This window comes from Callorhinchus milii, unplaced genomic scaffold (assembly GCF_018977255.1).
Source record: "Callorhinchus milii isolate IMCB2004 unplaced genomic scaffold, IMCB_Cmil_1.0 Scaffold29, whole genome shotgun sequence".
In the NCBI taxonomy this organism is placed as follows: Eukaryota; Metazoa; Chordata; class Chondrichthyes; order Chimaeriformes; family Callorhinchidae; genus Callorhinchus; species Callorhinchus milii.
In genome coordinates, this window is record NW_024704770.1 from 1,512,269 (window position 1) to 1,538,224 (window position 25,956).

The 25,956-nt window shown below is 52.5% G+C and overlaps 1 protein-coding gene across 1 annotated transcript in view; it reads right to left on the reverse strand.

Moving 5' to 3' along the window:
• pnpla6 (patatin-like phospholipase domain containing 6) overlaps positions 1-25,956 on the reverse strand; it is a 45,468-nt gene that overhangs the window by 2,841 nt on the left and 16,671 nt on the right. The window contains exons 15-29 of the mRNA XM_042344620.1: positions 25,306-25,419; positions 24,428-24,503; positions 23,308-23,454; positions 22,479-22,542; positions 21,685-21,853; positions 20,961-21,143; positions 20,130-20,248; positions 19,090-19,246; positions 18,148-18,264; positions 17,570-17,639; positions 9,243-9,359; positions 6,868-6,984; positions 2,983-3,131; positions 2,086-2,238; positions 1,456-1,572 (exon numbers count right to left, since the gene is read on the reverse strand). Coding sequence (XP_042200554.1) covers positions 1,456-1,572; positions 2,086-2,238; positions 2,983-3,131; positions 6,868-6,984; positions 9,243-9,359; positions 17,570-17,639; positions 18,148-18,264; positions 19,090-19,246; positions 20,130-20,248; positions 20,961-21,143; positions 21,685-21,853; positions 22,479-22,542; positions 23,308-23,454; positions 24,428-24,503; positions 25,306-25,419 — 1,869 coding nt within the window. The remainder of the gene's footprint in view (positions 1-1,455; positions 1,573-2,085; positions 2,239-2,982; positions 3,132-6,867; positions 6,985-9,242; positions 9,360-17,569; positions 17,640-18,147; positions 18,265-19,089; positions 19,247-20,129; positions 20,249-20,960; positions 21,144-21,684; positions 21,854-22,478; positions 22,543-23,307; positions 23,455-24,427; positions 24,504-25,305; positions 25,420-25,956) is intronic.

Here is a 25,956-nt window from a genome sequence, read left to right on the forward strand (position 1 = left end):
CATCGAACCCACTCACCATCGAACCCACCCACCATCGAACCCACTCACCATCGAACCCACTCACCATCGAACCCACTCACCATCGAACCCACTCACCATCGAACCCACCCCCATGAAACCCTATGGAAGCAACCCTATGTGACGGTCTCTAGTCCCGGTTCCTGAGCCAGGAGGGGCCGCAGTGTCCCAGGGCACTCACTGCCGATGACAGCACAGCCCGGCCTCGGCTCATCGGCAGGACCTGGAAGGTCAGACCAGTCACTGGGGGCAGGGAATCCTCCCTCTCAGCTCCTGTTAACCCCGCAGCCAAAGCCCTGACTAATGGGGTAGGGTGGTCCTCGCTGGACAAGCAGCGGGAAAGCTCGGCCAGACAGGGCTCTCCATGGCCAAGCTGTGTGGGTTTAGCTGGTTAGACTCCAGCAGTTACCCCCAACGCACACTCTGGGCTCCCCCCAAAGCCTTGGCTCTTGCCAACCTGCGCCTAATACTCTCCGGAATTAAATAAACAGGATGTGTCCCTCCAGGGAGAGAGAGAGGGAGAGAGAGCGCATTCCATTCCAACAGTCTATCTCTGGATTTCCAGGTGTGGGGGGGATGCGGGGAATTCTCGGTCGGGTTTGGAGACTCTTAAGCAACGGCGATGGATGTCCGCGTGTGTCAGACACCTGGTTGTGACACATGTTACATGGGTCAGTCACGGGGACTACACTGATGGTTATTATTATTGTTACTATTACCCTGAGCCCTCCACACCCTCAGGGTAATAATAATAATAACAATAATAATAATCCTTGCATTTGATATAGCGCCTTATCACATCTTTGAGACGTCTCAAAGCGCTTCACGGGTTTTACTGTAAAATGAATTGACTGTATATTTCATGCCCCCACCGTCTGGAACTCCATCCCACAGTCCCTTCGCCTCGCACCCACCCGTGCCTCCTTCAAGGCCGGCCTCTGGCCCTCCTCTTCGACCACTCCACCCTACTACCGTCTCTGTACCCCCACCCCACCACCTGATCCCAACCCCCCCCCCCCCCCACCCAGCTCGGGTCCTAATCCCTGACTGTTCAGGGCCTTGGGACGTCCCCCCCCGACCCGAAAGGCGCTTTACAAACGTAATTTTGTGGGCGAAACGCGGCAGCCAATGGCGCCCAACAACAACAACTCGCAGATCGAGTGATCAAATTATTATTATTTTTTCCGGGGGGGTGGGGGTGGGGGAGAGGAGAGGCCGGCGGAAGGATTATTACTGAAAGTCCCAGAAAAGCGATCAGCCGACCGATTAACAACCGGGTAGCGAGAGGCACGCGTGCGCGGAGTAAAAAGAAAATCGTTTCGCCCCGGGGCCTGCCGGGAATCGAACCCGGGACCTCCGGCGTGCGCGGCGCAATGAAATGAGGCGACAAGAATTAATAACGTTAAATAATTGCACGAGTAAATGAGGCAGATTTACGTTTCGCTCTTTGCTCTCGGAGAAATCCAGAGACTTCCTGTCCTTCAGCATCTTGTCGATGATGTCTCCTCGGCTCCAGCCGCCGAAGACCACCTTGCCGTGCTGGAACCCCACGTCCTGCCGGCACAGAGGGGGCAGAGAGCGCGGGTGAGAGAACAGCACCCACCCACCCCCCCCCACCAGACCAGCTGCCCCGCGAGCCCGCAGCCATTAGTGCAGTGTAGTGACTGTATATTTGGTTCGAAACGCGGCAGCCAATTGAGCACCTCGGTGGACCAACACTGGGCGGGGTCTAAGCCCCCTCCCAACCATCCACCCGCCCACCCACCTGTGACCATGTAATGGTTGGTCGGCCCTATTGCTAGGCGGAGGGGCCCCGTGTGTGTCGCCAATGTGTGGGCGTCGGCTGATGCGGTGGGGAACCGGTTCGGGGTCTGGGTGCTGGATGTGATCCATCGGTTGGACCACCCTGGACCTACAGGGCAACCATGTACACGCACATGCCCACGCACGCACGCACACGCATGCCACACGCCGGCGGCTGCCCTCGGGGACGTCATTCATCGGCGTGGGGTTCGCCCGGGACGGAACGGACTACGTTGCGTAGCAAAGGACGGATTTCGCACTCACGTAAATTTCGTCAAACTTGCCGAAGTCCATGGTTTTGAAGCGGTCGATGGGAGGCCTGATGTACTCGCAGTAGGCACTGCCCTTCACCACCTCCAGCTGCCGCACACAAGACACGTAGGCCAGGCGCGACTGGATCTCCGACATGTCCGGCACCTGCCAACAGCACGGGGGGAGGAACGCTGAGCAAAGGCGAGACGCGGGAGCAGACGCCGAGGAGATTAGGGAGCAACCTTAGGCAAGTTTCCTTACTCCACACACACACGCACACGCACACACACACCTCTCTTTAACTAACGGTGATTAGGAACCCACGATGGGTTTGGGGTTGGTGGTGGTGGTGATGGTGATGGTAGGTAGGGGGCTGCGGAGGGGGCTCTCTTCTGCATCTCTTCCAATGAGGTAAACTCTATCCACCCCCAACCCCCCACCACCCACCCCCCGAAGCAGACAATTGCCCCCCGATACGTCTGGGTCAGAGGGCATCACTGGCGTTAAGTGTGTGCTGTGCCATCTGTAATAATAATAATAATAATAATCCTCGCATTTGATCCAGCGCCTCATCCCGTCTCAAAAGCGCTTCACAGGATATATATACTGTGAAGTGTAGTGACTATATATTTTGCGGGCAAAATGCATTGCGTCAGCCTGGCTCAGCCGGGAGCGCACTCTCATCTCGGAGTGAGAAGGTTGTGGGTTCAAGCCCCCAAATCGGGACTTGGAATCGCGCACAGGTCTGATGAAAGATCATCATCGACCTGAAATGTTGACTCACTTTCCTCTCTCTCCATAGACGCTGAGGGTTCCCCGGCCACTTCTGTTTTTTTGGCAAAGATTATTATTATTATTATTATGATGATGATGATGATGAAAAAAAAATCAACAGTGCTCGTTTCCTACTTTGACTTTTTCCGCCCACGGATTCAGGCGTTTCCATAGCAGCCACCACCCCGAGAGGCTGTCTCCGTAGTTGGACAGATCGGTTTCGTCCTGGCTCCCCACGTCGATGGCGATCACCGTCTTCGCTCCCAGGGTCTTTGCGATATCCGCTGCGATCGTTAAAGAGAGAGAGATCGTTAAAGAGAGAGAATGAAAACCTGGGGGAGCTTGAGTGACCCCAGAGAGCGAGAGATCTCAGCACATCTCTCTGTACCACTGTAATAATAATCCTTGTATTTGACATAGCACCTTCGCATGTTGTAGAGACGTCTCAAAGAGCTTCACAGGATACACTGTCAAGTGAATTGGCCGCGTATTTTGTGGGCGAAACGCGGCATCCAATTGCGCACAGCAGCGTCCCCACAAACACGATTGAGTGATCAATTTCTTTGGGGGGGGGGGAAAGGGGAGGGGAGGGGAGGAGAGGGATTATTACCTCCGGGAAAGCGATCCGCCATTCGACTAACAACCGGGTTCCTACTCACTGTTGGATAAACAGATTTGTGGGTGTGGGGTAAGGAAACTTGCCGAAGGTTTTGCCCCTTACTCCACGGGGGGAGGGGGTAGTGTGGGGGAGGGTTGGTGGTGGGGGGGGGGGGGAGAGCTGACTAATTTGTGAGATACACAGAGGATCTATAAATATCCCCACTGGACACCCTCCAACTGTGCCTCAGAAAATCCTTCGAGGAATTCACTCCAAAGCCTGATCTCAATCCCCGAATGCCCAGATCCGGTCTCCCGGTGCCCGGCAGGAGATGGGGATGATCCCTCGCGCCGGCCATCGCGGCACGCGACACGGCGAGCGACCTCCGAACCCGTTCTTTTCCAACATGGCACGATAGGCACCCATTAGCTCATCCCTTGCACCAAAAGGGGGTCAGCCCGGCTCAGTCGGTTGCTGTGCTCTCACCTCGGAGTCAGTAGGTTGTGGGTTCAAGCCCCACATCTAGACTGGAACTCACGCAGACGAGGCTACAGTGCGGGGGAGTGGGGAGGGGGGTGGGGGGAGCGCGTGTCAGAGGTGCTGTTCTTTGGATGAGGCGTTAACCCAAGCTCCCGCGTGCCTCTTCAGGTGGACGTCAGAGGTCCTGTTCGAAAAGAGGAGGGAGTTTCTCTCTCTCTCGCTCTCTCCCGGTGTTCTGGCCAACAATGCCCCCAAATAAAATCGGTCGTTCCCTCCGTGGCTGTCTGTGGACATTTGCTGTGTGCAAATTGGAGCTGTTTCCCGACAGATAAGAACGTAAGACGACCCAAGGTCCACTTAGTTTCGCCTTCCACCATCTTGGCAGTCGCTTGACATGTCATGTCGCAGCCACTACACTTCACATTAAATCCCGTGAAGTTCCTTAAGAGGTCCTCCTGGAGTTGTATAAAATGTAAGGAGTATTACGACTTATTATGAACACAAGACAAGAAGCCTTCACGTGCGTTAGTAGCTTTTTTTTTACTGAACAACTTCTACGTCAGTGTGACCAGGGGAAAGAGAGCGTTTCACAAAATAAAACTGATTGGAAAATTAGAAAGCGAATGTTGCGTTACAGGCAACAAAAAAAAAGCCTCACAAAAAAATGTTAGTTTTAAGCTGCCAATAGATTTGAATTTGGAAATTAACTCGAACACAAGAACGTAAGAGTTAGGAGCAGGAGGAGGCCATTCAGCCCCTCTAGCCTGCCCCGCCGTTCAATAAGATCATGGCTGATCTACTCTAACTCCACCTTCCCGCCTCATCCCCGTATCCCTTAATCCCTTTATCCACAAGAACTCTATCAATCTCAGTCTCGAATATGTTCAAGGACTGAGCATCTACAGCCCTTTGGGGGGTAGAGAATTCCATAAATTCACTGCCCTCCGAGTGAAGAAGTTTTTCCTCAACTCAGTGCGAAAGGGCTTACCCCGAATTTTAAAACCGTGACCCCCCGGTTATAGTTTCTCCAACCAGGGGAACAAGTCTCCCACTATCTATTCTGTCGTGCCCCTTAATAATCGCATAGGTTTTCATTAGGAGGGGAATATGAACCAGGATAACTGCAAAGAAAGATTCTCTCCCCATATCCTTTTGTGTTCACTTGAATCAATAGGCTCATTGTATTACATTAAGTTACATACGTGTGTCAGCCCGACTCAGTCGCGTAGGGCTCTCTCTCTCGCCTGAGTCAGAAGGTTGTGGGTTCAAGCCCCCAAGTTGGGACTTGGAATCACAGTCTAAGCTGACGCTCCAATGCAGCGCTGGGGGTGGTGGGTGGGGGTGGGGGTGGGGTGGGGGCGGTGTTGCATTGTCGAAGACGCCGTTCTTCGGATGAGACGTTAAACCTCAATCCCCGTCTGTGCCCTGTTCGGGTGGACGTTAAAGATCTCGCGGCGCTGTTCGAACGGAGAAGGGGGTTCGTCTCTCCTGGTGTCCTGGCCGACAATCCCCCAGATACAATTGGTCATTGACTCCGCGGCTGTTTGTGGGACACACCGCTGTGGGTGATCGGTTGCTGTGTTTCGCCCACAAAATACACAGTCACAACACTTTACAGTATGTCCTGTGAAGCGCTTTGAGATGCCTCGAAGACGTGATAAGGCGCTGTATCAAATGCAAGGATTATTCTTATTATTTGGCAGTAAACGGTCGGTTGTGGGTCCAAGTCCGGCCCAGATACTTGTGCTCACAGTCTCGGTTGCTGTCCTGCGGTTGAGACGTTAAACTGAGATCCCGTCTGTCCGTATGTTCAACTTAAAGAATCCTCGAGTCAATTATAATACAATAACAATTCTCGAATTTTATTATTTCCAACTTACCTCATCCGGAAAAGAATTCGACAAATACTAATAATCCTCGCATTTGATACAGCGCATTTATCGCGTCGTTGAGAGGTCTCAAAGTGCTTCGCAGGATACGCTGTAAGGTGGAGTGACTGCACGTTGTGTGGGTGAAACGCGGCAGCCAATTGCGCCCAGCAGCGTCTCACAAACAATTCGGGGATCGAGTGACCAAACGACTATATATTTTTCAGAGATTACTAAACCCCGGAAAAGCGATCTGCCAATCGACTCTAAAACAACTGGGTTCCGACTTACTGCTGTGTTAAACAGAGGAAGGAAACTTGCCCGATGTTTTGTCCTGCCCGGGAATCGAATCCAGGTCTCTCGCTCGAGGGGCGAGCTCTCTACCCACTCGCATTTAACACTCTCATGATGCTTACTATTATCAATAATTCAAATTATAATTATTAAGAACATTGCCCAATACTCTGCGGAATCAGGTAAGCAGGATGTGTCCCTCCAGGGAGAGAGAGAGCGAGCGAGAGAGAGAGTGCGTATCTCTGAGTTTTCCGTGTGTGGGTGGGATGCGTGGAATTCTCAAGTCGGGTTTGGAGACTCTTAAGCAACGGCGATGGGCTTCCACACGTGTCAGACACCCGGCTGACCACCCCCCACCCAAAAAAAAAAAGAACGGGGGATTATACAGGGTGTCCAAAAAGTCGTGATACCATTTATTTTCAATGATAAACGCTTTATTTCTTCATCGTTTCTTTTTAAGACTCATTAGACACTGCGACGTCCCTTCCTCACTTTGAAATCCCGCCCGAAGACCTTCCTTTTTGATGGTGCTTACAGTCAACTCTCACCGTCCCGCACCCCCCCCACCCACCATCTCGGGGGTCGGACTCCGCCACTGTCAAGCGCTCCGGGATGCTACCCCGCGCGAAGGGAACTATGTAAGTGCAAGTTGTTGTTGTTGTTGTAATGGTATCACGACTTTTTGGTCAGCCTGTAGTTCGCTTTCAGCGCGTCCAACACTATTGCTATCAGCCTCACCTTTCTCCTCCGCTCTCGCCCCGGACGCACACACATACGTACCTGGCAGGTTGTTGATGTAGCCTCCGTCCATCAGCAAATGTCCGTCCTTTGGGTCGCAAAGTGGCGGCAGGTACCCCGAGAGAGACATGCTTGCTCGCACGTAACGCCACAGGGAGCCTAACCACGAGGAACAGATGTAATCAGCGGCCGAGAGAGCACACGGTGTGTGTGTGTGTGTGTGTGTGAGAGAGAGAACAAGAGCAAATAATAAAGGAGAAAGAGAGAGAGAGAACGAGAAAGTGAGGGGGGGGGGTCACACCATTCTACTCACAGGCCAACAGAAATCTGCACAGCTCCTGAGGTTGGCAGGGAATGAACCTTACAGACAGATCATCGCATCGCAAAGTGACTGCACAAGACAAGAGCTGCGCTGCTTTTCCTGCTGCGGTTTCTCTGAACCACAGTGGGACAAGTCAGCGTTCTGTTTACCTTCCCCACCACCAACGCCCCCCACCCTTTCTCTCCCCCCCCAAACCCCACCCCACCCCGCTTCCCCCAGCCACAGTAGCAACTGAATCGCAGCTACGTCAAAAGCTCCTGAAAAGTATGGGAGAGGATAATAATAATAATGATAGTAATAATCCTTGCATTTGAAATAGCGCTTTATCACGTCGATGTTATGTCTCACAGTGCTTCGTGGAATACAGTATAAAGTGCAGTGACTGTGTATTTTGTGGGCGAAACGCGGCAGCCAATTGCGCACAGCAGCGTCCCCACAAACCGTCGTGGATTGAGCGACCAAATTATTTGTTCTTGAGGGATTATTACCCCGCCAAGCGACTAACAACCGGGTTCCTACTTACTGCTGGTAAACAGAGGCGTGTGCGTGGAGTAAGGAAACTTGCCTGAGGTTAGACCCTGCCCAGGAATCGAACCCGGGTCCTCTCGCTTGCGAGGCGAGGGCTCTGACCACTCTGCCACGAGTAGCGGAAAAGGGCAGGGAATTAAGATTACAGCCAGGACCAGCCTCACACGATACATTTTCACTCCGTTGCTGGGAACACTGCAGTGGAATTTGAATTCACTTATTGTCACAAAATTAATATTTGCCGCTAACGATCCCGATTCGATGTCGTACCCTTTTCTCACGTCGGGAAGTCTTCTCAAATTGCTTCACAGAATTTACCGTGCGGTGCAGCGACGGTGTATTTTGTACGGTCTTTCTCCCACAAAACACACCGTCAAAATCCACTTCACAGTACGTCCTGTGAAGCGCTTTGAGACGACGTGATAAGGCGCTCTATCAAATGCGAGGATTATTTTCATCATTCTTATGAAACCTCGCAGCCAATTTGCACCCGATTGTCCGCAAAAACCCGGGTCCCGCAAACAACAACGACTTGCATTTATATAGCGTCCCTCACGCAAGGGCAGGGTCCCAGAGAGCTCACAAACAGCCACAAAGCAAAGGACCGGTTTGGGAGGAATTGTCAGCCAGGACACCGGGAGGAGAAACCCCTTTTTCTTTTCAATGGCGCCTTAGGATCCCGAACGACCATCGAAACAGGTGTGCAAAGGACAGATTAACATCTCATCCGAAGATCTTACCTCTCTCAACCCCTCCTCGCACAATAGAAAGAGAAAACACTGACTGAAGGACCCTGCGGAGGGGTGGGTGGATGGGGGGGGGGTGAGCAAACATAATCTTCGAAGAACTGAGAATGGAGACTCTCTTGACGCTCTAGTTATTCTGTTCACCACAACATATCAACAACATCAACAACAACAAATTACATTTGTGTCGCGTTTTTCACATCAGGAGGACACCCCAAGCCGCGAAGAGCAGAAGCCAGCCGAGGGTGGGGGGGGTGGGGGTGGGGGGGGAATAGCGAGGGGCGGGGGGCTCACGGGACTGGTCAAGCGTGTTTGTACGAGAGATTTGGGCGCGGACCGAAGCACGATGACTTGATGCCTACAAAGCGCTTCACAGAATATACTATCCGGTGGACTGACTGTGTATCTTGTGGGCGAAACGCGGGCAGCCAATTGTTCACAGCAGCGTCTGTCTGTCCCACGAACAGCTGTAGGTCGAGTCATCCAAATTTTGGCCGGCAGGGAGCGGACGGGGGCCCCGAGGAACGACTGGATAAACCCGGAATGGAATCCTGCCTCGAAAGCGCACGGTGAGAGATAAATAAAATACCTGAAGGGACCAACGGACTGTGTATTTTGTGGGCGGCCCAACTGTACACAGCGACATCCCTTCCGCCAAACAGTCCTGGATTTAAGAACCTGATTTTTTTTTGTTGCAGACACCTCCCCACAACACCCCCGCCCCCCCCCCCCCCGCCGCTCCCACCCCAGCCACCCCAACCCCACCAGATGGTGACGCTGGTTTGACTGTATCTCGCCTCCGGCCCCCGATGTGCACCGACCTGGGACATTGTTTACATAGCAGCCGTCCACAAGCAAATGGCCATCCTTCGGGTCACACAGAGGAGGTAAATAAGGGACATACGAGGCGCTGGCTCTGACGTAACGCCAGACACTGCCTGGTGAATGAAGATGGAGAGTAAGTATCCACAGAGCAGAGGCTGGGAGCGGGCGGTTGGTTGGGGGTGGGGGTGGGAGTTGGATGGAGGGAAGGGATCAGAAGGGAGGGAAGGGACATTGGGCAAGGGGGTAAGAGGCTGCGTGCAAGGTGAAGGGGGTGGGGGGGGGGTGGGGTGGGCAAGGGGCAACATGCAAGGGACAGCTACCGTCAGAAACAGCAACACACCACACCAGGAAGGCACTGCAAGGCAAGGCCAACAACACTGAGAACATTCCCTGTGAGCCTGAGAAACAGCACGTTCCACCCCCCCCAAGTGTGTGCGCGCGCGCGTGTGTTTGCGTGTGTGTGTTTGTGCGTGTCTAACCCTGGGCTCTTGCCAACCTGTGCCTAACACTTGCTGGAATTAGGTAATCAGGATGCCTCCAGGGAGAGAAACAGAGAGAGAGAGAGAGAGCGCGGTCCGTTTCAACAGTCTATCCTGAGGATTTCCTGGTGTGGGTGGGATGTGGGGAAGTCTCAGTCGGGTTTGGAGACCCTTGAGCAACGGGGTTAGAGTTTGATGGGTTTCCCCGTGTGTCAGGACACCCGGATGGCCAGAAAACAAACGTGTAAATAGCGACAGGAAGGCTAAAAGTGAGGGATTGAGACAATAATTATTCTAAGCAGCACAAGTGACCGGGAGAGATGGGGTGGGAGTGTTTAAGCACAGGAGCATCATGTTGGGTAGAGGTGGCTCCTAACACCAAACAGGTTTTTTATCCTATCATCATTAGGAACAATAATTTATTACACTGAGGATCGTTGGAATGTGGATGCTTTACCACAACATGAAGCCTTTAAAAGGGAACTGAATAAATATGTCAGGGGAACTGGTAAAGGCCGTGAGGGAAGAGACGAGGGAAATTGGATGAGAGTAGAAAGCTCCATTGGGGGAGCGAGCCCCAGCACAGACACGATGGGGGGAGAGAGAGAGAGAGCAGGGAATGGGGTTAGAGTAGAGAGCTCCAGTGGGGGAGCGAGCCCCAGCACAGACAAGATGGGGGGAGAGAGAGAGAGAGAGAGAGCAGGGAATGGGGTTAGAGTAGAGAGCTCCAGTGGGGGAGAGAGCCCCAGTACAGACACAATGGGGGCAGAGAGAGAGCAGGGAATGGGGTTAGAGTAGAGTAGAGAGCTCCAGTGGGGGCGCGAGCCCCAGCACAGACACAATGGGGGGGAGAGAGAGAGAGAGGGAGAGCGAGCAGGGAATGGGGTTAGAGTAGAGAGCTCCAGTGCGGGGAGCGAGCCCCAGCACAGACTCTATAACACTCCCGGGGTAGGTAAGCTTTGAGCTCTGGAGCAGTGCGGACATTCCCCTTCAGTCATCGGAAACTTCCACGGAGGGTGGGAGTGGGCTCCAGGAACCATATACCTAACCATTACCAGGACTAAGACTGAGGTGGATAGATGTTTGTAGCTCAGGGTATCAAGGGATATGGAGGTTAAGACAGATGATTGGAGTTGAGGTACAGATCAGCCACCATCTAACAAAATGGCAGAACAGGCTCGAGGGGCTGAATGGCCTCCTCCTGTTCCTACGAATCACTAATCTCCCGCCAACCAACTATGCTCCCGTTCACTGCCTCCGCCACTTCGGACTCTTTTTACTCTATGACTGACTGTCTGGCTGCTCCTGTTCATTGCCCGACTGCATGCCTTCTGCAGCCGAAACCCAGAGATAGTCCACGTTTTATTATTAATAATCATAATAATCATAATAATAATCCGTGCATTTTGATACAGCATCGCTGAGATGTCTCAAAGCGCTATTGTGGATTATTAACCCCGGAAAAGCGATCCGCCAATCGACTAACAACTGGGATCCTACGTACTGCTGGGTAAACAGAGGCGTGTGCGCGTGTGTGTGTGTGTGTGTGTGTGTGGAGTAAGGAAACGTGCCTAACGTTTCTCCCTTCCCAGGAATTGAACCCGGATATATACTGCAAAGTGAATTGACTGTGTGTATTCTGCGGGCGAAACGCGGCAGCAAATTGTGATGTGCCGGGGCTGGGGTGTGCTGTTTGGCGCAGGCTTCAAGGAAACGTTCTCTTAAAGGCTTGTTTGATGGATGCAACGCTGATTTAAGTCCTTCCACAATTCTCGTTAGTATTTTTAGAATAACAATAATAATCCTCGCATTTGAAATAGCCCCCATCACCTCTTCGAGACGTCTCAAAGCGCTTCACAGGATACGCCGTAAAGTGAATTCACTGTATATCTTGTGGGCGAAACACGGCAGCCGATTGGGCACAGCAGCGTCCCACAGTCATGGATTGAAGTGACCAAATTATTATTGTAAAATAGTTTAGGAACAAGACAACAACTTCGGCACTGAGCTGGACAGGATAGAGACAACTCCATCTCTGCTCTGTGTCAATCTCAGTCACAGCTATAATTGCGGTCAGGAAATTCTCCTTAGACCAGAGAAGATTAAGGGGAGGTGTAATAAAAGTGTTCAAAAACTATATAATGTAATAATAATCCGCGCATTTGATACAGCGCCTTATCACGTCGTTGAGACGTCTCCAAGCACTTCACAGAATATATTGTAAATATATTTTTTGTGGGCGAAACACGGCAGCCAATTGCACACAGCAAGGTCCCACAGACGGTCGCAGATTAAGTGTACTGCCGGGTAAACAGAGGCGTGTGGAGTAAAGAAACTTGCCTAAGGTTTCACCCTGACCCGGGTATCAAACCTGGGTCCTCTCGCTTGGGAGGCGAGTGCTCCAACTACTGAGCTGCAGAGAGATACGCAGAGCGTGTGAGAGATGGAGAGGGAGAGGCAAAAAGAAGAGAGAGATGGCGGGGGACGAGGACCAGAACATAGAAGGTGGGGTAAATAAAGCGAGGAGACGGAGAGAGAGGCAGGAGATTGGGGGGGGGATAGGATAGGAGAGGAGAGAGTGAGAGAGAGAGACACACAGAAAGGGAATTATGTATTTACTAAGAGTAATACAGTATGTTAGGCTATCCAACCCAACTAGTCTGGTCACAGCTCCAAACATAGCCTAACCAAGCATTTACATACATTTAGTATTCCGTTCCTATTTTGCACCCTATTTCCCTGGACAGGAAACCACGGACTCTATCTGCATTCTTCATTGCCTTGTCCACCTGAGCTGCTACTTTTAAGAGTCCGTGAATCTGAATCCCTCGATCCCTTTGTGCCTCCAGTGTGCACGTTAGGCTCCTAAAATCCAGGAAAACACGAAACACAGCCCCTCTGACAATGCAGTACATCCTGTGGAGCATCCCGAGACCCGACATAATAATAATCCTCGCTTTTGACACGGTCTTCGAGACGTCTCAAAGCGGCGCTTTTCGCAGGATACACTGCGAAGTGAATTGACTGTATATTTTGTGGGCGAAACGCGGCAGCCGATTGCCCACAGCAGCGCCCCCACAAACAGCCGTGGATCGAGTTGACGAAATTATTATTTATTGACTCTTTTTTTTTTTGAAGGGATCATTACCCCCGGAAAAGCGATCCTCCAACCGACCAACAACCGGGTTCCTACTTACTGCCGGGTGGGGAGACTTGCCCAAGGTTTCGCCCTGGCGGGAATCGAACTCGGGTCCTCTCGCTTGCACGTGCTCTAAGCACTGAGCTGCAGGGCTCCCCTCCTGACTTGAAGTGGGCAGGTTACAGCAGAGGTAAAGGACTATCCTGATTATTTTATTTTCCAGATATAGTCTTTGCTCTACCTACCAAAGTGAACCGCTTTATATTTTCCCCCTAATCGTCTTTATCTACTATCTATCTGCCCATTCCGCAAGCTTATTTATGATAGAGAGAAAGAGAGGGACTTGGAGAGAGAGAGAGAGAGAGAGAGAGGGAGGGAGGGAGGGGGAGGCAAACAGAGACAGAGAATGAGACAAATACTGAGATGGAGGGAGGGAGGAACACATGCACTTGCACACAAAAGAGCCAGAGACAGGGAGAGAGGAGGACGAGCGAGAGAGAGAGAGGGGGGTGGGGTGGGGGGGAGGGAGAGGGAAGGAGAGAGAAGTTGGGGTCTGCGGAGATAAAATTCAGAGCTTACAAAAATAATTACCTTTGTGGTAAAGTATAAATTAGAGAATTGTAGTGCTGGGATAAAGCAGTGCACATCCATTAAACACCCGATATCTAATGAATCATTCATATATATATATATTATATATAATACTGTATATACATTTACAAAAAAATGTACAATTTTAGGTTTTCGAATATAGTTTTTCAATTTTTTTGGTGAAGAAATGAGAACTCACTGAGTCAAGAGCGGCGCTAACGAAGCTGCTTATCCAAGTTGGAAATACTGAGATGGATCCTGACCCCGTTTAGGAGCCACTTGTGGTTATCGGGTTGATTTTAAAAGGAGGAATTAGCTTTGTTAAAAAAAAAATCAGGCCAGTGTTTCGGAATAATATCGCAAAGAAAATAAGAATTTGCCGGGCCAAAGAAGACCAAGGTCCATCCGGTTTGCCTTCCAGCGTCCTGGCAGACGCGCGCACAAACTATATACTGTGTCCCAAACTATATACTGTATCCCCAGACATTATTATATCGTGAACAGGTACTTGAGAATGAAGTTAAAGTGGGTGGGTTTAGTACGTTCTATCGCCAGACTGAGAGACATCCAAACACTCAGACCCGCGTCTGGTCTTGGGTGACGTTAGCAGCTGTGAGGTTAATAAAAGCTCGGAAAGGGGAAATTGTCTCCTCGTTATCCCGGTTTTCCTGTTAAAAAGGATCAGCTCGCGGGGAAGTGACAGCAAGAATAATAATGATCCTTGCATTTCATACAGCACCTCGTCACGTTGCTGAGAAGCCTCAAAGCGCTGCACAGAATATACCGTAAAGTGTGCATTGCGTACGTTTTGCGGGCGAAACGCAGCAGGCGATTGATTGCGCGCAGCAGCGTCGCACAAACACTCGCGGATTGAGTGACCGGATTATCCTTTTTTTTTTGAAGGGATTATTTCCCTCCGAAAAGCGATCCGCCAATCGACTAACAACTGTGGGGTAAACAGAGGCGCGCGGAGCAAGGAAATTTGCCTAAGGTTTCATCCGGGAGTTGAACCCGGTTCCCTCTCGCCTGTAAAGCGAGTGCTCTGACCACTACACTGGAGGATTGCACCATCTCAGGCAGTCGCCCGCCGAACGTTCGCACCAGCTCGGCGCGTGCACGTTAATAGTAATAATAAAAACTATAGAACACTCTTCCTCAATCCCTCCTCCTCCGCCTCGCCCCCCCCCCCCCGCCCCCCTTCCTTCTCCATCTTCAGGTCGCGCCTGAGGACCTTCCACTCGTGCGCGCCTACGATCGCCTCCCCGCTCCCCCCACTCGCCCCGTGCTCCGCGCTCTGGGACGCTACCCCGCGTGCGGGGCGCTGTGTAAATGCAAGTTGTTGTTGTTTCACGCTCGCGACAGAAAGACCAAGGGGTTGGAAAGACAAGAAAGGAAAGCAGACGGCGGTGGCAGGAAGGGGTGACCACAACCCTGGTTAGTTTACAGCCTCTACTCTCTCAAGGGCCGGACAAATGCTTGTGGGTGACAAACGGTAATGCCCCACCCAGCACGCCAGCCCAGTCACTACGCTAACGTGAACGGAAGGAACGCAGCCGGGAGTTTTAATAAGCGGTTGTTACGACGTGCAACTTAGTGGGCGCGAGACTAAACCTAGTCTGCGCCGCCGCGACTCGATCAGTCTCTGCGGAAATCGATGAAGAAACAAAAGAAGGCGACATTATCAACAAGAGAGAGATATAGAGAGGAGAGGGAGAGGGGGAGAGAGAAAGACAAACAGGAGGCGCTGATCTCCAGGGCGGAGTGGAGCTTTGCTGCGATCACCACAGGTAAAACTACCTGAACCAGTTGAAGCAAAAATCTGCAGCTGTTTGTCTGTGTCCGACCCCCTCCCCCTCTTCTTTTCTTCTACCCCAAATCAGAACCATTTAATTTTCACCGTCAATACTGCTCAGCACATCCTTTCCATATCAATCGTTTCTCACCTGATGCATTTGTGTCTGGGCCGAGCTTTCCCGCTGCTTGTCCAGCGAGGACCACCCTCCCCGTTAGTCAGGGCTTTGGCTGCGGGGTTAACGGGAGCTGAGGGGGAGGATTCCCTGCCCCCAGTGACTGGTCGACCCTTCCAGGTCCTGCCGATGAGCCGAGGCCGGGCTGTGCTGCCATCGGCAGTGAGTGCCCTGGGACCCTGCGGCCCCTCCTGGCTCAGGAACCGGGACTGGAGACCGTCACAGAGGGATGGCACTGTTCTGACAATCTACTGCCGGGCATGTCACCGTGGGGCCAGTTTAGCTCCAAGGAGACCCTGCTGACCTCCTCCACCTCTCCCGGCCCCCCCATCCCAAGGAGGGTAATGCATTTCAGGGCAATAAAGCTCTCGAGATTCAGGCCATTCTCCCCAGCCCTGGCTGCCGGGGGCTGCCGGACAGCAGGGGATGCTGCACATGAGGGAGAACGAATGCTTTGCGATGTCCTCTCGCGGTTGAAAAGCACTAACTATGTCCAGTAAAGTCCTGATAACTTGTCGCACCGAGGTAAGAGGGGCTTAGTAGTGAGTCATCAGGAGCGTCGGGTTAAGCGTATGTATAAATACATAAAAATGCGGCCGGGATCTTGACAGCGTGATGACTTAAGTCAGGGTGGTCCAACTGGCGGCCCGCGGGCCGCATCCGGCCCTCAGACTGATTTAATTCCTCCCCCACACTCTCTCCGTTGCATCCGGCCCGCCCCCTCCCTCCGTAACCTGTAAATCTTGTTACGTTATGTCTCCGGAAGGAAAAATACCCCCAAAAATATTGCTTACGCGGCCCACGGATGTTTCCCAAATGGGGCATCCGGCCCTCGGCAGCCAAAAGGTTGGACCTTACTGACTGAAGTGGTCGTGGCGAGTTAAGCCAAGGACGAGTTATCAGGAGTTCACAGCAAATGTAAATTGTATTGCAGTGTGAAGGGGAACAATTAACACGCCCCCACCCCCCTCCCCCAACTCCCTCCCCATTACTCACGTGCCTGGGGGCTCATTCTCTAACGTGACAATGAACAACAGCCCCTGGAGTAAGGTGTCGAGAACCTCATGTGGGACAATTTCCCCCCACTCCCCCCCACCACGCCCAACACCACAAGAAATAACATAGTGAAAGGTCTTGAGGAGAGGAGGGAAAGAGAGGGAGGAAAACTATAAAAACACAGAGAGATGAAACCGAGATGACACGAACCTTTCGAATTCCTTGTCTTACTGACTTACTGCTGTACAAAGTGCCCACAAAGCCCTGTTACACCCCCCGAACCACCCCACCTCCGCCCACCTGCACTGGCCCGACAACTGAAACATGATCATTGTATTTAGAAGTGACTTTGTTGCATTCAGTGCAAGTGTTTAACTGCATTGAGTGAGAGTGAGTGAGCGAGCGTGTGAGTGAGCGCCACTCATTTTCACGGCAGATAACGATCTGTCGCCACGTTTGGTACCACATAAAATCATACAGCGCGGATCGAGGCCATTCGGCCCCATCGTGCCTGTGCAGGCTCTTTGAAAGAGCTGTCCAGCTCGTCCCACAAATCTTCCGAAACACGGATGGAGTGAGGAGGCGAACTGTTATCTTTTGGCGGCTTGTTTCAGCTCCTCACTCAATGCAGTTATCTCATATCTCAATAACAACCCTTGCATTTGATAAAGAGCCTGATCACGTCTTCGAGACCTCTCAAAGCGCTTCACAGGATACGCTGTAAAGTGAAGTGACTGTGTATTTTGTGGGCGAAACGCGGAAGCCAATTGCGCACAGCAGCGTCTCCACAAACCGCCGTGGATTGAGTGACCGCATTATTATTTTTTTTATTTGAAGGGATTATTACCCCCTGGAAAAGCGATCCACCAATCGACTAACAACCGGGTTTCTGCTTACTGTCAGATAAACAGAGGTGTGTTTGGAGTAAGGAAACTTGCCCAATGTTTCGCCCTGCCTATCGCTGTGTTGTAACAGGACTTTGTGGACACCCTGTACGGAGCCTCGAGCTATGCTCTGTGTGTGTCCTCCCGTCACTCGCCTGTGCTTTCTAACGACTGGTCATCCCCAAGCTAACACTGAGCAATCAGATAGTTTTAAAGATGTCCTTAGGTTTCCCTTGTCCCAGCCCACAGCGAACGTGTTCCTCTTACCATCCTTGTGCACTCGCATGGCGGAAGCTGTGATATCTGTCGTCACGTTGAAATACGGAATCCACAGGTCCTGGGGAGGAAAGCGAAGCAGATTAGCTGGTAACTAATGAGGTGTAGTGAACAATAAAAACAGTAATGCTTGCATTCGATATCAGGCCTCATCACATCTTCGGGACGTCTCAAAGCGCTTCACAGGATATATGTAAAGTGAATTGACTGTATAATTTGTGGGCGAAACGCGGCAGCCAATTGCGCACAGCACCGTCTCCACAAACAGTCGCGGATTGAGTGACCAAATTATTTATTTGTCTTGGAGGGATTTTTACCCCCGGAAAGCGATCGGCCAATCGACTAACAACCGGGTTCCAACTTACTGCTGGGTACACAGAGGCGTGTGGAGTAAAAAAAAAATTTGGCCCCGCCGGGAATCAAATTCAGGTCTCTCGCTTGTGAGGCGAGTGCTCTAACCACTGAGCTGCAGGACTCCGCTGAGATATCTCAAAGGGCTTTACAGGATTTTGCTGTGGAGTGGAGTGACTGTGTACTTTTAGACGAAGCTCTTCACGGTGTCTGCTCACCTCGATCTGCTTCTCCTCAAAGACCTCGGCGATGCTGGTGTTGAACGCTGAGCCCGAGAGCATGGAGGTGATGGGGTAGGTCAGATCCAACACAGTTTTGAAGACTGAGTTCATGGCCTGAGGGAGGAAGGAAATACAGTCGTGATATCTACAACAACTTGCATTTACATAGCGCCCTTCACGCTCGGTATATCTACCCTATTATCTAAAACAAAATCATCATTTCTTTAAGACTTATTAGGCAATGTAATGGTATCACAATGTCTTGATCACTCTGCAACACAATTTTAAATTTTTGGGGGTCAGCCAGGTGTCCGACACGTGCGGAAACCCATCACCGTTGCTTAAGAGTCTCCAAAACCAGCTGAGAATTCCCTGGATCCCACCTACACATGGAAATCCCCGAGATACAGTTGGAATGGAATGTGCTCTCTCTCTCTCTCTCCCTGGAGGGATGCATCCTGATTATCTAATTCCAGAGAGTATTAGGCGCAGGTTGGCAAGAACCAAGGCTTGGGGGACCCAGAGTGTTGTTGGGGGTAACTGCTGAAATCTAACCAGTGTAAAACTAAATACAGTTTTATCTTGTAATGAGCAGTAGAACCAGAGGACACAGTCTGTGATTGAAGTGGGGTAGAGGGTTAGGAGGTCACAGAGGTAGGGTGGGGGGTGGGGGAGTGAAGCCATGGAGGGCTTTGAAGGTGAGGACCAGGATCTTGAACTGTATCCTCCGTGTAATGGGAAGCCAGTGGAATCAAGGGGGCGGATGGGGGTGATAGGGTCACGGAGCCCGGTGCGGGAGGGGACACGGGCTGCAGGGTTCTGGATGATCTGCAGCCTGCGGAGGGAGGAGTTGGGGAGGCCGACGAGCAGGGAGTTTGCGTATTCGAGCCTGGGTGTGATGAGCGAGCGAGCGAGCGAGCAGCTTTGACGGTCACTCACTTTGGCCCATTCTCTGGCTCGCTGTTTGGTTCTCACGGCACTGCGCTCCTCGGCGTACAGGGCTCCTATGAACGAGCCGATGGAGGTTCCCCCGACGATGTCAATGGGAATGCCGGCCTCCTCCATGGCTTTCATCACCCCCACGTGTGAGCAGCCTCTGTCGGCCAGAGAGAGAGAAAGAGAGAGAGGGGGGGGGGACTGAACTCAGCAACAACAGCAACTCGGTGGCTTCTGGTCCTTATACTAATAATAATCTCCACATCCCCGACCCTGCCCACCATCGGCGGTCGGGCTTTCAGCCTCTCTGCCCCCACCCTCTGGAATTCCATCCCACTCCCACGATCCCTTTGCCTCCCCCACCCCCCCACCTCGCTTGCCACCTTCAAGGCCCATCTCAAGACCCTCCTCATCGACCACATCTTCAGCCGCCCTCCTCCCTCGACCCTCCACCCCTCCTGATCCCAACCCCCAGCTCGGGTGCAAATCCCTGACTGTCCAGCTCCTTGGGACGTCTTCCCGACGTGAAAGGCGCCGTGTAAACAAATTTTGCATTGTATTTGAAATAGCGCCTTATCACGTCTTCGAGACGTCTCAGACACTCCACAGAATATACTGTAAAGTGCGGTGACTGTGTACTTTGTGGGTGAAACGCGGCAGCCATTTGCGCACAGCAGCGTCCCCACAAACAGCCGTGGATTGAGTGACCAAATTATTATTAGCATTTTTTTTTGGAAGGGATTATTATCCCCGGAAAAGCGATCCGCCAATCGACCAGCTACCGGGTTCCTACTTACTGTTGGGCAAACAGAGGCGTATGTGTGTGTGTGTGTGTAAATGTGTGTGTGTGTGTGTGTGTGGAGGAAGGAAACTTGCCCAAGGTTTCGTGCTGCTGAGGAATTGACCCCAGGTCCTCTCGCTTGCGAGGGGAGCGCTCTAACCAAGACACTATAGGACTCTCTACGTGCAAAATGCTAAAGATTCCTATCATTAATTTGCTCCAACTTCGCCACCCACCACCACGACAAGGCTGTGTTAGTTACCTGGCTCCACCTCCGCCCAGGACTAAGGCAATGGTGTTCCCGGTCAGGACCCGCGCCAGACGGGAAAAGTCACTGTGCCGGTCAACCGTTTTCTGAAACACCTTTTCGTACATCTCTTTCTGAAAAGGACAGACGCGGATGATATAATAATGATGATGATAATAATCCTTGCATTTGATACAGCTCCTTATCAAGTCTTCAAGACGTCTCACAAAGTGGAGTAAGGGAAGTTGCCTAAGGTTTCGCCCTGACCCGCCCGGGAATCGAACCTGGGTCCTCTCGCTTACGAGGTGAGCGCTCTAAACCACTGGGCTACAGGACTCCACTTCCACCTCGACAAGGCTGTGCTGGCTATCCTGACCGCCCAGCACCAAGACAATATTATATAATATTATTAATATTGACCATCTCTCAAATGACCAAATAGCAAATAATACATAATAAAATCCCAGGGGGGAGGAGGGGCTCCAGTTATAAGGAGAGACTAGAGAGACTGAGATTGTTCTCCTCAGATCAGAGAAGATTCAAGGGAGATTTAATAGACGAGGGGAGAAGAGGGGAGGTGAGGAGGGGAGGCGAGGGGAGAGGAGGGGAGGCGAGGGGAGAGGAGGGGAGGCGAACAGGGGAGGTGAGGAGGGGAGAGGAGGGGAGGTGAGGCGAGAGGAGGGGAGAGGAGAGGAGGGGAGGCGAGGAGGGGAGAGGAGGGGAGGCGAGGAGGGGAGGCGAGGAGGGGAGAGGAGGGAAGGTGAGGCGAGAGGAGGGGAAAGGAGGGGAGGGGAGAGGAGGGGAGGCGAGGAGGGGAGAAGAGGGGAGGGCAGAGGGGGCAATTACCAATTTGACAAGACTCCGACGTGAGAAGATCCTCCGGGGGCACCTGATGTGGAGATGCCCCGAGCACCAGCTTCTCATATTCAGCCACTCGACAGTGCGGGCGGGGCTGGGACTGTCCTCCTTGTGTAACAGGATCAACTGCTTCAGCGCTCGCACTGCGGTGTTCTCCAACATCTGCTCCAGCTGCAGGGGAGGCGTGGGGCACAGGCACACAGGGTCACAGAGACACAGGCACACAGCCGAAACCCTCGTGCATGTGCTTGTCACCTCCCGCCTGGATTACTGAAACCCCCTCCTCGCCGGTCTCCCCAGCTCCACTATTCACAAGATCAGCTCATTCACACTCTGCCGCCCACATACTGACCCCGAACAAACTCCGTCCCCACGTCTCACCAGCTCTGGCCCAGGCTCCACTGGTTCCCCCCATCACCCAACGCATCAACTGCAAGATCTTCACTCTCGCGTTCAAATCCCTTCCCTCTCTGGCACCTCCCTCCCCCTCCGGCCTCCTCACTCCCCAATCCACCACCCGGTCAGCGCCTCCGCTCATCTGGCCCCGGGCCTCCCGCTCGTCCCTCGCACCCTCCGCCCCACCATCGGAGGTCGCGGTTTCAGCCACTACGCCCCGAAACTCTGGAACACTCGAACCCGGGTCCTCTCGCTCGCGAAGCGAGTCCACTGCACTACGGGACTCCTGTAGCGCTGTTGTGGGGCCTGTACTCACCTCTCCCAAAGCAGGTTCCTGATCGCCCAGCCCCACGATGAGGATACAGTCAGCTTGGCGGACACAGCGCTGGGTCCAGGGGGTCATGGTGTAGTCGGTCTGGTACAGGACAATGCGGTGGATGTCTTCCTGCTGCACCAGCCAGCCTGACAGCCGGTATTCGTGGATGCTACAAAATAATATTACAGCTCCTTATCACGCCTTCGAGACGTCTCAAAACGTTTCACAGGATAACACTGTAATGTGAATTTGAATGTATTTTGTGGGAGAAAAGTGGCAGCCAATTATACACAGCAGCGTCCCACAAACAGCTGTGGATTGACTGACCAATTTTATTTTGGGGATTGTCAGCCAGGACACCGGGAGAGAGCAAATAGCGCCGCGAGATCTTTAACGTCCACCGGAACAGACTGACAGACAGACAGGTAGACAGACAGATAGACGGGAGCTCGGTTTAACATCTCACCTGAAGGACGGACGTGTAAATCAAGACACGGATGGTGGAAACAGATTCAATAACAACTTCAAAAAAAGGGAATTAGACAGGTACTAAAAAGGAAAAATTTGCAAGGATACGGGGGGGGGAAAAGAGCGGGGGAGTGGGATTAACTGGAAAGCCCTTCCAAAGAGCTGGCGCAGACACGGTGAGCCCAATGGCCTCCTTCTGTGCTGTAATATTCTATGATTCTGAAACGCGTAGAATTAATCTGAAAGGAGCCGCTTCGGACAGGTACCAACTGAGGGAGATGAAATTCAGCTGATGTTCTGCCCGGGCAGTTCTCACACACACGTACCTGTCCAGTGCTGATGCTCCCAGCCTCTGCCGGATGCTATCGCTGGTCAGGAGTAGGGTAGGACCTGGAGACACAGAAACTGCATTGAAGGGTCGCTTACAAGCACAAGTTAACCCGCTGAGCAATAACAACCCTCGCATTTGATACAGCGCCTTATCGCGTCTTCGAGACGTCTCAAAGCGCTTCGCAGAGTACACTGCAAAGTGAATGGACTGTGTGTTTTGTGGGCAAAACGCGGCAGCCAATCGCGCCCAGCAGCGTCCCCGCAAACAGTCGTGGATTTTATTTGAAGGGATTATTTCCCCCGGAAAAGCGATCTGCTTAACCGCCACTTCACCACCCGCTGCCTCTGGCCTCCTGCTTGTCCCTTGTCCCGTCGGTGGCCGTGCCTTCAGCCACTATGCCCCGAAACACTGGAACTCTCTCCCTCAGTCCCTCCGCCTTGACCCCTTCCCTCCCCACTGAAGACTCTCCTTTTTGATCGTGCTTACGGTCACTTCCCCCCTCCCTCCCTCCCTCCCTCTCCCCCATGGCTCGGGTTCAGACTCCGCCACTGCCGAGGGTATCCGGGACTCTACCCCGCGCGAAGGGCGCTGTATAAACTCAAGCCGCTGCTGTCGTTTATTGGCGGGTGATTAACGTGCGCCTCGAGGGTTTCTTGCGGAGATTCAACCTCAGGAATCGCCGAAGTACGGATTCCGAAAACGTGACAGGGCGAGAAGCTCTACGGACGGAAGCTCGCGAGAAAGGCTTGGAACCGTAACCGCGCTTCCGACGTCGCCGACTGACGAAACGAGGTTCGAAAAACGCTTGTTGTTGTTACGCTAACCGATGGCGTTGAGTGCGTGAGTCAACTCCAGGCTGAAGGCAGCGATTGGCACATCGTCGCACACGGGAAGCACGGCCACCGTGGACAGGTTGCTGGTTGGGTTGGTCACGTCCGCGCTGCTGGTGGACGGGAGCCCAAACCCAGTGGCTGAAAACGATCGCAAGGGAGAGAGTCAGTGGAACAGCCAACCCCACTCCAGCCGGGCGCCCAACACCCACCCCGACGACGACAACAACACATTGCATTCACACCGCGGCTTTCACGTTGGGAGGACTTCCCAAGGCGATGGGCTGGACAGTCAGGGATTTGGAGCGGAGTTGGGAGTTGGGATCAGGTTGAAGGGTCTTGAGATGTGCTTTGAAGGAGGCAAGGGAGGAGGGGGCGGAGGGACTGTGGGTTGGAGTTCCAAAGGACGGGGACTGGAAGGCTGAAGGCCCGAGCGTTGTTGGGGTGGGCCGGGCAGGAGGCGTGGAGCAGGAGAGAAGGAGTTGACAGGTCTATATAGAGTCAGTAGGTTGCAGAGGTAGGGAGGAGCAAGGCTTTGAAGGAGATCAGAACTCGTTTCAAAGCCTGCGTCCTCTTCCTCTTCAAGATCCGCAAGCTCATCAGCCTCGCCCCGCCCGCCAACATGCCTCCACATCCTCGCCCACCCTCCCTCTACAAACTCCGGTGGCCCAAGTCTGTTGGAGGGAGGCAGGGAGGGAGGAACAGATGGAGACTTGTGCATAAACACTGGCGAGGACTGGTTGGACTGAGTGGCTTGTTTAAGTGCCACACATTCTTTGTAAATAACAATAATCCTTGCATTTGATATAGCGCCTTACCACCTGGTCGAGACGTCTCAAAGCGCTTCACAGAATATACTGTGAAGTGAATCGACTGTATATTTTGTGGGCGAAACGTGACAGCCAACTGCGCACAGCAGCGTCCCCACAAACAGTCGTGGTTTGAGTGACCAAATTATTTTTATACGTATTCAAAGGAATTATTACCCCTGGAAAAATGATCCACCAATCGACTAACAACGTACTGCTAGTGCCCTACCTGGGAATCGAACCCAAGTCCTCTCGCTTACTACTGAGTGCTCTAACCACTGAGCTCCAGGACTCCAGAGTCTTACCTGGGAATGATCCATGTACCTGCTGGAGATTCCCCAGGATCTTCTGTCCCAGTAAATGGATCAGTCGAGTCACAACCTGAGATTCACGCACACACACAAAACAGAACCATCAATAATCCTGGCGTTCGACTCAGCGCCTTATTCTTAGCTGGAATTATTCTCCTTCGAGCAGAGAAGGTTCAGGGAAGATTTAAGAGAGGTGTTCGCAATCATGAGGGGTTTTGATAAGGGTAGGGAGGGAGAAACTGTTTCTACTGGCAGGCGGGTGGGTCGGTAACCGGAGGACACAGATTTAAGATAGATTGGCAAAAGAACCAGAGGGGAGACTAGATGGGAATTTTTTTTTTTTTTTTACGCAGCGAGTTGTTAACGATCTGGAACGCACAGCATGAGCGGTGGTGGAAGCCGATGCGATAATAACTTTCAAAAGGGAATTGGATCAGTACTCGAAGAGGAAACGTTTGCAATCGTTGCGGGGTAAGAGTGGGGGAGTGGGGCAAGTTGGGTAGCTCTTTCGAAGAGCTGGCACAGGCACGATGGGCCGAATGGCCTCCTCCTGTGCTGCAGGATTCTGTGATTTATCACGCCATTGAGACATCTCAAAGCGCTGTGTATTTCGTGGGACAAACGTGGCAGCCAACTGCGCACAGCGGTGTCCCACAGTCATGGAGTGAGTGACCACATTTTTTTCATTTCTTTTCCCCCGGAAAGTGATCCGTCAACCGACTGACATACTGTTAGGTAAACAGAGGCGTGTGTGTGGAGTAAGAGTAAGGAATCTTACCTAAGGTTTCTCCCCTTATAGATGGGTGGGGTGGGGTGGGGGGGGTGGGTTAAGAGTTCATAAGGGGGAGCGTAAGTGGGCCAAGCGTGCGTACCTGAGGGTACCGCCTCTTGATGTTGTTGAGGGTGCCCTCGGGGAGCTTGGCCAGTTCAGTGTCCCGCACAGCATGCATGGTGGTGGCTCGTGGCTGATGAGTCAGTGCCTCAACCTGGAGAGAGAGAGAGAGACAAACAGATCGTGAGGAGGAGAGGAGAGCGGGAGGAGTGTGGGGGGGGGGGAAAGTAACCTTTTGCCCACAAAGCGCACAGTCACTACACTTTCCAGCCTATCCTGTGAAGCGCCTCGAAGACGTGATAAGGCGCCGTATCAAATGCAAGTCTTATTATCGTTATTCTAACCTCTTCATGGCACGCAGTCATGTTACTGATGCTCCGCTCCACGTTTGCCTCAGATAATTACGATCACAACCCTTGCGCGCGATACGGCGTCTTATCACGTCTTCGGGAGGTCTCAAAGCGCTTGAAGGGGCGAAACGCGGCAGCCGATTTCGCGCAGCAGCGTCCGGCAAACAGTCGCGGATCAGGCGGCCAAATTATTATCATGACTATTATTTTATTCAAGGGATTGTTACAACCTGGGAAGCGATCCGCCAATCGACCAGCAATTGGTTTCCTGCTTACGGCTGCGTAAACAGAGGCGCGCGGTGCGCGTGCGCGCGCGTGTGGGGAGTTAGGGAACTTGCCTA